This window comes from Hyla sarda, chromosome 5, assembly GCF_029499605.1.
Source record: "Hyla sarda isolate aHylSar1 chromosome 5, aHylSar1.hap1, whole genome shotgun sequence".
Lineage (NCBI taxonomy): Eukaryota > Metazoa > Chordata > Amphibia > Anura > Hylidae > Hyla > Hyla sarda.
This window is the reverse complement of record NC_079193.1, coordinates 120,382,181-120,394,759: the sequence shown is the minus strand read 5'-3', so window position 1 is coordinate 120,394,759 and position 12,579 is coordinate 120,382,181. Positions and strand designations below refer to the sequence as shown.

Here is a 12,579-nt window from a genome sequence, read left to right as displayed (position 1 = left end):
ACTGAACCACACAATATACACAGACACACTGAACCACACAATATACACAGACACACACACTGAACCACACAATATACACAGACACACACACTGAACCACACAATATATACAGACACACACACACTGAACCACACAATATATACAGACACACACACACTGAACCACACAATATATACAGACACACACACTGAACCACACAATATATACAGACACACACACTGAACCACACAATATATACAATGTATATAAGTATATTAATGGTCCATACAAAAAATATGGAGAAAAACTGTTCCAGGTTAAACCCCCCAAAGGACGAGGGGGCACTCCCTCCGTCTGGAGAAGAAAAAGTTTAGTCTTAAGGGATGACACGACTTCTTTACCATGAGAACTGTGAACTTATGGAACAGTCAACCTCAGGAACTGTTCACAGCAGGAAAAATTAACAGCTTTAAAACAGGATTAGATACATTCCTGGAACAAAATAACATTAATGCTTATGAAGAAATATAAAATCCCATCCCTTCCCCAATATCGCGCCACACCCCTACCCTTCAATTCCCTGGTTGAACTTGATGGACGTATGTCTTTTTTCAACCGTACTAACTATGTAACTATGTAACACCCACTGAACCACACAATATATACAGACACACCCACTGAACCACACAATATATACACTCACACACCCACTGAACCACACAATATATACAGACACACCCACTGAACCACACAATATATACAGACACACCTTACTGAACCACACAATATATACAGACACACCCACTGAACCACACAATATATACAGACACACCCACTGAACCACACAATATATACAGACACACCCACTGAACCACACAATATATACAGACACACCCACTGAACCACACAATATATACAGACACACCCACTGAACCACACAATATATACACACACACAGCCATACAATATATGCACGCACACTGAGCCATACAATATATACGCACACACACACTGAACCATACAATATATACACACACACTGAGCTATACAATATATACACACACACACTGAGCTATACAATATATATACACACACACTGAGCTATACAATATATACACACACACACACACACACACACACTGAGCCATACAATATACACACACACACACTGAGCCATACAATACACACACACACATACTGAGCCATACAATACACACACACACACTCACTGAGCCATACAATACACACACACACACACACACTCACTGAGCCATACAATACACACACACACACACACACACACACACTCACTGAGCCATACAATACACACACACACTGAGCCATACAATACACACACACACACTGAGCCATACAATACACACACACACACACACACTGAGCCATACAATACACACACACACAGAGCCATACAATACACACACACACACTGAGCCATACAATACACACACACTGAGCCATACAATACACACACACACACACACTGAGCCATACAATACACACACACACACACACACACACACTGAGCCATACAATACACACACACACACAGAGCCATACAATACACACACACACACTGAGCCATACTATATATATACACACACACACACTGAGCCATACAATACACACACACACACACACACACTGAGCCATACAATATATACACACACACACACACACACACTGAGCCATACAATATATACACACACACACTGAGCCATACAATATATACACACACTGAGCCATACAATATATACACACACACTGAGCCATACAATATATACACACACACACTGAGCCATACAATATATACACACACACACTGAGCCATACAATACACACACACACTGAGCCATACAATACACACACACACTGAGCCATACAATACACACACACACACACACACTTAGACATACAATATATACACACACACTGAGCCATACAATCTATACACACACACTGAGCCATACAAGACATACACACACTGAGCCATACAATACACACACACACTGAGCCATACAATACACACACACACACTGAGCCATACAATACACACACACACTGAGCCATACAATATATACATACACACACTGAGCCATACAATATACACACACACACACACTGAGCCATACAAAATACACAAACACACACACAGACATACAATATACACACACACACACACACACTGAGCCATACAATATACACACACACTGAGCCATACAATATACACACACACACTGAGCCATACAATATACATACACACACACACACTGAGCCATACAATATACACACACACACTGAGCCATACAATATACATACACACACTGAGTCATACAATATACACACACACACACACATACACTGAGCCATACAATATACATACACACACACACACACTGAGCCATACAATATACATAAACACACACACTGAGCCATACAATATACACACACACACTGAGCCATACAATATACATACACACACACACTGAGCCATACAATATACATACACACACACACACACACTGAGCCATACAATATACATACACACACACACACACACACTGAGCCATACAATATACATACACACACACACACACACTGAGCCATACAATATACATACACACACACACACACACACACACACACTGAGCCATACAATATACATACACACACTGAGCCATACAATATACATACACACACACACACACTGAGCCATACAATATACATACACACACACACACACACTGAGCCATACAATATACATACACACACACACACACACACTGAGCCATACAATATACATACACACACACACACACACACACTGAGCCATACAATATACGTACACACACACACACACTGAGCCATACAATATACATACACACACACACACACACTGAGCCATACAATATACATACACACACTGAGCCATACAATATACATACACTGTTGGAAGTCAACATTGGACTGATACAATCAGATATGGTGGGAAGACAGGATATGGGGAGTGAATATGCTTTCTCCCCCAGGTGTAAATAGAAATGTCAATAGGCCTGGCATCTGGACATCTTGTTTGATCCTATTGTAAGCAGCAGTATTGATAAGCCTGAACATTTGGTTTTAAACTGTTGGGAAGCCATAAACAACAATGCTGAACCACAAGGATAAAAGTGAGCCTCCTGTCCTGAGGAGATGAAAGCAGCCCCTGCGGTGTCGCACACAATGGACTACGCATCTATAATGGAGTGAACATCCTGTTGGCATCAAGGTGTGAATCCCAAGGACTTGCATTTGTAATGGAGTAGACATCCTGTCACCTGATCAAGGTGTAATTCCCATTGACTTATCCGAGGTACAAGGGCGCCATCCACAGGAAGATGTACCTACTGCAACAATATTCAGAGACTGACCCGTATCTGGTTACTGCGAGTTGATTGGAGAGATTATAACAAAGAAGGCCGGACAATACCGGAGCAAAGGGTGGAGTTATGGGTGTGAATGTGGTTTGATGTGATATATATACTAGGCTAAATTGTATGGCAGTAGATTAGTATTAGATCTAGATACTAGGTTTTATATTTTATATGTTTATTAATGCTTATATTCTTTACCAAGTATAGGACATTGAAGGGAGGTTTTGCTATATACTTTATTTTATTTTGCTTTGTAGCATTTCATGTTATTTTTCCTTTTGCTAAGTAAATAAGCTATTTCTTAAAGTCTGGATTCCTCATATTTCAAAGACTAATTCAGGATAGAGTAGGTAGCAGATTACAACAGATACAACATTTGGCACCCCAGCGGATCGTGGAATACAATACTCTACGAAGAACCCAGACGTTCAAATCTGCTTTATCCAGTTCCTGAAAGTCCAAGGAGTATCCTGCATGGTGACCAGACCAAAACCACTTCAAGAGAGACAGAGCGAGGGGAAATATCCTTGGTGGATAAGTAGCATGCTGGTTCGTGGATACTAAAAGACACCTGAGAAATCAACCCGAATTTCTGGAAAACACTGCATCAATGAGCGGACGCGTTTAATTGGTGAGTATAAGTTCCTTTACTTGTATCTTATATAAGCAATGTTATGTTATGTGTGTTGTTGATAGTCTATGAAGTTCAGGCCTGTATAATTGTTAAAGTGTTAATTGTTGCCGGCAAGTTAGGGTTAGTACCCTGTTGACTGAAGTACTTATAGGATCTAAAGGATAAAACCAGACATCTCTGCGAGGAAAGTGAGGGAGAGTAAGCTCTCTGAACCTCATGTTAAGGGGAAGTAGCCTTATGCCTCAATAGGAGATCACTCTTGGCCTGGATCTTGGATCGGTAGTTGATCAGGTATATGAGGTACGGTCAGTCAGGAATTGGTAAGGTCATGAGACTCTGAAAGTGATTTTGGAGTGTGAATTACCGTAGGGAGGATTATGTGAAATCTTTGTCCCTGGTGTAGTAAATTGTCATTTACTGTTTGTAGTAATTTTGTGTTTATTTGTAGTAAGTTATTACTCAATAATATAGTAATTATTTGAGATATCTTTGTTTCTTTGTGTATTATCATTTACTGGCTATAGTAGTTTATTTGGTATATCTTTGTTTCTTTGTGTATTATCATTTACTGGCTATAGTAGTTATTTGAGATATCTTTGTTTCTTTGCGTACTATCATTTACTGGCTATAGTAAGTTGGTGATATCTAGTTATTGTTATCTGTAGTTCTAGGAATTGTAGGTAAAAATGGAAATTGTAAATCAATTTGTTGGAAAGTATGCATCTGCTAGTTTTAAGATTTGTACAGATGATGCATTGACACACCAGTTTAATGATATTATGAAACAATGTGATGAGCAGAATGCGAGTAGCAAACATAGAAAGGCGAGTAAAAAAGCAAAGAAAGAGAAATTAGCTAATATGTTGTGTATGTTAATGAAAATGAAAGAGATTGCAGAACAAAAGGAATTGCAATGGTATTCTGAAAAGGCTCAGTTAAGGTGTGAGCTGGATAAGGTTGAACAGGATATTACTGTGGCTATTGCTAGTGCTGGAAGTGATGGTTGTGAGTGTGAAGAGCTCAGAGAGGAAGTGGACAGACTGGTTCAACAGAATTGTGATTTGGAGGATGAAATACAGGAATATGAGGAAAGATGTAGGCTTAGAGATCTACAAATTGCATCATTAGGAGAAAAAGAAGCAAAGAATGATGATGTTGTGAGAGCACTTAAGAATCAGTTACATGATGCTAATAAACAATTGGTTCATAAAGAGCATTGCAGTGGGACCTTGAGACCTCAGGAAAATGTAAAAGTTAATAATTGTTATTGTGGCAATCAAACACAAATGTATGGTTCCCCTGAACAGGAGAAAAGAGATAGGAAATGGGGGGAGGAGCAGCCTATTTGCACTGCAGATGATCTACAATCGACCCCAGATCATAGTTCCTCTCTCTTTATTCCTGTATCAGATGGAAGTAGACAAAGAAGGGATAGTTTGCATATTCATGGTAGCAATCGTGTCCAATCCACAACACTCTCTATACAGGACAAAACAAACCTATGCCAAATTTTGGGGAAATTTGATACAAGTGCCTCACCCATTAGTCTTTCCAATAGGTTGGAAGCTGTGGTTACGCAGTATAATCTCAACAATAGAGATGCATGTGACTTATTTCGTGTATGGCTCCCATCTCAGCTTTGTGAGAAGTTGCAGCCTCCTGTGGGCACTCACAAAGGATTATCTGCAGAACTCAACTCCAACTGGGGAAATGCAAATGATAGGCTGAAAGAGTTGCATAGAGTGATGGGAGGAAGAGATACCAGAGGTACCAATGCCCTAGAGAATGCTAAGTTAAAGAGAGGGGATGACCCAATTATTTTCTGCAGTGAATATTTGACCATATTTCGTGCTACCTATAACTGTCCTGACATGTCTCCTGACGACAGCAGTTTTCTCTATTCAATGGCTAATAAATGCACTTTTGTTGACTATCCAACAAAGGTTGCCTTAAGGAATGCAAATTCCTATCAAGCCTTTTTGAATATCTTAAAGGACTGGATTCAGGAGACTAGTCATGACAGCAAGCCCCAAAAGAGAATATCAGAGGTAGTTAAGAATGAAGGCAAAGTGAGATTTATGGGAAAGTGTTACAAGTGTGGAAATATGGGTCATACTATGAGAGAGTGCAGAAGTACTAGGAAAGGTAACAGCAAAGATTTGATACCAAAAAAACTGCAACAAAAGCAAGGATTAAATAATGAAGCTGATAGAGTACCTCAGACTCCTGAAGCTACATTATATGGTCCACTTTTGAAGGAGATCAGGAGGATAGGCAAAGCAATAGCAGAGATGCCAGATGAATTAAAGGCCCCACCTCCAACAAATCCTTATATGAAACAATAGGGATGTCAGGCCCCTGTGTTGTCCCTAGTGTGCCAGCTAGATAGGGACAAGGGCGGTAGACCACGTATCCAGGGTACGGTAGGGGGCCATCGTACAAAGATTTTAATGGATACGGGGGCAGCCGTAAGTTTGACTAATTTGGATTTGACTGTGAACCCTAATGGTAAACACATTTTCCTAAGAGGCTTTGGTGGACAGCTGGTACCCTCTAAACAATCTGTGCCTATAAATATAAACATGGGAAACCTAGGTGTGGAGCATAGTCTGTACCTATCTCCAACACACGAAGGTACCATTATTGGCTCAGATGTGATGAGAGATCATGGGCTTGTTGTTGATCTGTGTAATTGGATGTTGTGGAAAGGATCACGATACAAAGGCTGCCTTAGGATGATTACTGACAACTATGGAATTGATGCGATCAAAAGTACTGACTCTCTGGACCCTGCTGCATTGTTAAAAACTGAGGACAGACAACTGGCTGATATTTTGTGGCAACATAACAAGGTGTGGGCAACATCAAAAACTCATTGTGGCAAAGTTTCAAACATGGTAGTGATGGTAGAAGGCCCAGATCCCCCTCCCCAGAGGCAATACAAAATACCTCCTGAGTCCATTCCATATATCAAAAAAATACTGGAGGAATTACTGGCCCAAAATGTAATCAGGGAGTGTCAGTCAACAAACAACGCCCCCTTGTGGCCAGTCAAGAAACCAAATGGTTGGAGGCCTACTCTGGACTATAGGGCATTAAATAAGTGTACCCCTCCTGTTACAAATGTGGTCGCCAAAATGCCCGACATGATGACAACGCTAAAACCATCTTCCACGGTGTACTCATCAATAGATATCTCAAATGGGTACTTTTCAATCCCCATACATCCTGATTGCCAGTACAAATTTGCATTTACATTTCAAGGGAAGCAGTACACATTTTGTCGGTTGCCACAGGGCTTCAAGTCCAGTTCAACGTACTTCCATAAATGCATGGTTGAGATATTGTTGTCATTTTCGGAGCCTGACTGTATTGTACAATATGTGGATGACATATTGCTCCAAACTGACAACAAGGAAAAACACTACGTATTACTGAAAGAGTTGTTGGCGCTTCTTGAAAATGCAGGCCTTAAGTTAAATCCTACTAAGGCCCAGTTAATGAAGGATTCAGTGACCTTCTTGGGAGTCATAGTTTCAAAAGGGGGGAGGATTCCTGACCCAAACAAGTGTGAAACTATACAGAAATTACCTAGGCCAAACACAAAAACATCCCTCAGACAATTTTTGGGAATGGTTGGATTTTGTAGGGACTTCATAGAGGGGTTTGCTGAGAAAGCCAAGCCGCTCTATGAACTCTTGAAAGGGAACACACGAGAAGCAGACCCCCTTGAGTGGATGCAAGAGCATGAGGAAGCTTTTGTTAGGCTGAAGATCAGCCTCACTCAGGCACCTGCTCTAAGCAATCCAAACCCAGATTTACCATTTGCAATACAGGTTAACGCCTCCAAGATAGCAATTACGGCTGTGTTGCTGCAGGAGAGACAAGGTAAATGGGTTCCTGTTGGATACCTATCAAGGTTATTGAGTCCTGTGGAAATAGGATTTGAGGACTGTGTCAGGAATCTTTTGGCAGTGCACTGGGCAGTCATAGCTACAGAACACATAGTGGGGTTTGCCAAAATCATCTTACAAACTCCTCACACTCCCATCAAGATGCTCTTGGAGCGGACACTCAGTGGGGTGTCATCTCAAAGGGTAGCTAGATGGCTGGTAGATCTGACACCAAGAAACATCACTGTAGCGCACAGTGCCTCCTATGTGCTGCCACAATTGATGCAATACGAAGGCGAGAAACATGATTGTGGAGAGGTGCATAGGACTAAGACACAGGAAGTGTTTAGATTGACAACCGGAAAGGAAGATCTTAAAATTTGGGTAGATGGATCTAGGTATTGGGAAGAGGGACAGTTTCACACAGGGTACGCCATGTGGTGTCCACAGACCTATGAACGAGTTCTCATCAAGTGCCCAAGAAATTTCTCCGCTCAAAGAGCAGAGTTGGAAGCGGTAAGAGAAGCCATTTCTCACTTTCAGTCAGGCCCAATTGCTATCTTTTCTGATAGTGCTTATGTTACTAGATCACTAACTGAGTACATGCCTTTGTGGCACACAAGAGGATTTAGTGATGCATCAGGCAAGACACTTGCGCATGGTTCAGTGTTGAAGGGCATTTGGGACAAAGCCTGTTTAGAACCACAAAGAATAGCAATAATAAAGGTAAAGGCACATCAGAAGGGCATGGATGAAATTACAGTTGGCAACAATGAGGTAGACAAGCTAGCAAAAGAAGCAGCAGTCATGGGGGCCAGGTGGACTCCCTATGATATTGAGGGAAGGCAGGCCTGGGATGAACATAACAGTGAGGACAGAGACAAAATCGATGTAGAGCTTGAATGCCTGCCTATTGTTAGAACACCAACACCATGCTTAGCAGCGGAGCAGGATAAAGACCCTAAGTTGCAGCAAATCAAATGCTCCATTAGGGAAGAGATAGCACCTATACCCCAAAACTACATTCTCCAGGATGATCTGTTGCTTAGAGAAACCTCAGACGGCCCTAGATTTGTGGTACCATGTCAGTATCAAAAGGACATTGCAAAAGAAAACCATAGACTGACAGGTCATATGGGCACTGAGGGTACCTTAAAATTTGTTCAAGCAAAATACTGGTGGGAGAACATGAAAGACACTGTTCTGGGGGTTATGCAAGAATGTTTGATCTGTGCTCAAATGAACCCAAGACCAAAAGGACAAAGGCCTGTGCTGTCCAGGATACCGTTGGCAGAAGGACCATGGGAAAGGTTGCAAATTGACTTTGTTGGTCCTTTGCCCAGCGCTCCTGGAGGGTACCGATATTTGCTGGTGGTAATTGATGTGTTTTCTAAATGGGTGGAAGCTTTGCCCATGAGGAAAGACACTGCAGCAGCAACAGCAAAAGCCCTATGGAGGGAGGTCATCTCAAGGTGGGGATTCCCTAAGGTCATAGAATCAGACAGGGGCACACATTTCACAGGGAAGATCATGACAGGCATGTGTGAGATGTTGAATGTTGAACAGAAATTTCATGTACCATATCATCCCCAATCATCAGGGATGGTAGAAAGAATGAACAGAACGCTAAAGGAAAGACTTAAAAAAATGGTATTACAATCTGGAAATAACTGGTTATGCCACTTACCCACAATTCTAATGGCCATACGGGGTACAGAGGCAAGAGGAACCTCAATCACTCCATATCAATTAATGACTGGTAGGATAATGAACCTGTGCCACCCTGCAGACCCACAGCTTAGTACACCAATGAGGGAGAGTGCCGAGAAAGAAAAATTCCTTACACAGTTACAGGACCAAATACAGAAATATCTGCACTTTGCAGCCTCCAATATGGCACCAAGGGCAAAAGAAGAATCTGGCAGGCCACCGATTAAGCTAGAAGTAGGAGACAGGGTAATGGTAAAGAACTTTGTGCCTAAGTCTTCATGGGATGCAAATTGGATGGGCCCTTTCCTGGTGACAGTGAAACTGAGTGATCAGGTTGTAAAGGTCAAACGAGTGGACAGTAAGAAAGGGGTCAAATGCATGAAAAGAAGGGATATGGATATGTGGGTTCATGCAGATCAATGTAAAAGAATATAACTGATAAGAATGTGATGCTTCTCTTGTTCTTTATTCCAGGATCCTACATGAAGCGTGAATTAACAGGCTGAAATTTCCGGATTCTGGATATGGAGATTACAACAATTTTGTTGATGATTGGCATCACCCATGCTATTGGATTGCATGATTTTGAACAATCAGGGGATGAAGACACACATATGTTTCCAGATGGTGAACATGGAAAGGCAGTATTTATATCACCTGTAACAGCTATGGATTTGCCACAAAGTGATAATAGCCACAAAGTCAGGAGTAGGAAAGTGCGACTCATTCCGGAGGGAAAAGATGCTTCTCAAAGATTTTATAAGAATCCGGGTGGGCAATTCGAGTACAGTGTGGTTTTCTCTTTTGGGAGGGTAAATCATAGTTCAAGTATGGGAAGGCTTGAATTAACACATGGTGCGCAAAACATTTTGCCAGAATCACTACAACCATTCATGATGGCAACAGTGTATGTGAATGATACTGATTATTGGCTGGGAGAAGAGTCTGACTTGCCAAATGCAGGTGAGCAGAAAGGTATTCAATATGGAATATTTAGTGACAACTTGAGAGAAGGAGAATATTTGTTTATGTGTGGCATTTATTGGCACGATAATATGCACCCAAAGCTCATACCAAAAAATATTAACCTGGCTTATAGTAAAACAGGCCTTGGTGGAACCACAGACATGAGCATGTCAATTCAGCGTGGTGAAAATTATATTATTGGTACAATGTCCAAATCATATAAGACTTATAAGGAGATGGTTGGTCACTGGACATGTGGTGCACCAGAAATAGAGATTGGGGCTATGCATATTATTGATGCCAATCCAGATTATATTAGACCATGCACAAACAAAGATTCTGAGAATGCTCAACAGGCCTCACATTTGGAGATAGGACAACCATTTCAAGTTAACCTAGACTCTGCCCAGACAATGGCTAGTGGTGTTCAATATGCATTTGTCACATGGCGGTTCAATATTTCTCAATGGCTAATCAGAACCCATTTTCCAACATGTACAGAGCATACTCTAAATCAGGTACGTTCCCTCTATCAATGGCTAATTCCTAGAAGCACAAGGGCAAGCAATCACTTGATTAGGACTGGGAAGAACAGAGGAAAAAGGGATATGTTCAGTACAATATTGGGTGGGGTAGGAGCTGGTATGGGACTCATTAATCAGGCAGATATCAGTGTCTTAAGAGCCAAACTTGCAGCCATAGCATCTAATAGTAAAAACGGGTTTGAGGTACAGAGGGAAATTAATCAAGTCATCAGCAACCTACAGCGAGGACACATAGATACTAATATTGGAGTAACAACGGACATTATTCAGCATTTTAAGGTGTTCGTTGGAAATATGCAGACTTATGGGAGAAATATATCCTGGGCTCTGGTCTGTACACAAGGGCAGGTGGAACTATCAACTAATATAAAGTTGGCAATTCAAACCTTATATAGTGGGCAGTGGCCATTTGAATTACTATCTCAGGCCACAGCTGCATTACCGGAGCTCCTCAAATTCACAAATTCTAAATGGTGGGCCAACGCTTGGATTGGTTGTAGTAATCACAACGTGGAAACGTGTTATGCCTCTTCCCTAATTCCGTACACGAGTTCCCCTTTAGAGGTTGTATATAAGGTCACTTCAATTGGTATTTTAACTGGAGGATCCACACTATTACATCCAAGATTAGACCATCCTCAGGTTATTAGGAAAAATGGATTGTGGAAACAGGTTGATATTTCCCTCTGCCTTCATAGAAATCAAGATATCTTGTGTACACCAGGCCAGTATAGATTGGTGGAGGACAAGTGTTGGAACAATGCTTCGGTTTGTGTTCTGGATGGGGAGTCTATTGCAAAAGACAAGGCACCAGTCATGTACTTAGGACATCAGAGAGTCTGTTTCTTTCTATTAGACATCACCAATGTAACTTTGATCACAACCCACTGCTCAATAACAACACCTGTGAATAGTGGTGCATGGTGCACGCTTGGTAACATCACTGAGATCCAAACACCAAGTTGGAGATATGTGCTTCCCATCATTGCAAACTTGTCTGTGGATATTAGATATCATAACCCCGCCAATCTTCAAGCGCTAAAATTGGGAATGGGGAAAGAGCTTCAGGATTTGCTGGTCAAATTTGATAAAGATGAGTATTTGCTTAAGAAACTACAGCAAGAAAGAGCTAATGCTACAATCCTAATACACCATGACCAGAATGAGCTAAAACACATCACACATCTGTTAGAAAATAATGCTAAGGGTTATTGGTGGGAGGTCATATTTGGGCATTCAAGTGCAGCTAATGGAATTTTGAATTTTTTAATCCATCCAATTGTAGTATTGCTCATTGTTGCTGTGGTTTTATCCCTTTTGCAAATTTACATGTGCTGTATGACACGATATCTATATAAAAAGATCCAAGTCCTATCCATGAAGATAGAAACACGAAATAGATATAAAATTGCATCGTGTGA

General features: G+C 41.1%; 2 protein-coding genes across 2 annotated transcripts in view; one reads left to right on the top strand and one right to left on the bottom strand.

Annotated features, from left to right (window-relative positions):
* The window catches only part of SLC12A7 (solute carrier family 12 member 7), an 870,696-nt gene that overhangs the window by 853,119 nt on the left and 4,998 nt on the right, over positions 1–12,579 (bottom strand). The gene's annotated exons all lie outside the window — the stretch shown is intronic.
* Positions 4,731–6,389, top strand: LOC130273421 (posterior protein-like). The gene has a single exon (XM_056520195.1). It carries the CDS (start codon positions 4,731–4,733, stop codon positions 6,387–6,389), a length of 1,659 nt encoding a protein of 552 aa, XP_056376170.1.

Coding starts and splice junctions, on each gene's coding strand:
- LOC130273421 (XM_056520195.1), top strand. CDS start 4,731: ATGGAAATTGTAAATCAATTTGTTGGAAAGTATGCATCTGCTAGTTTT.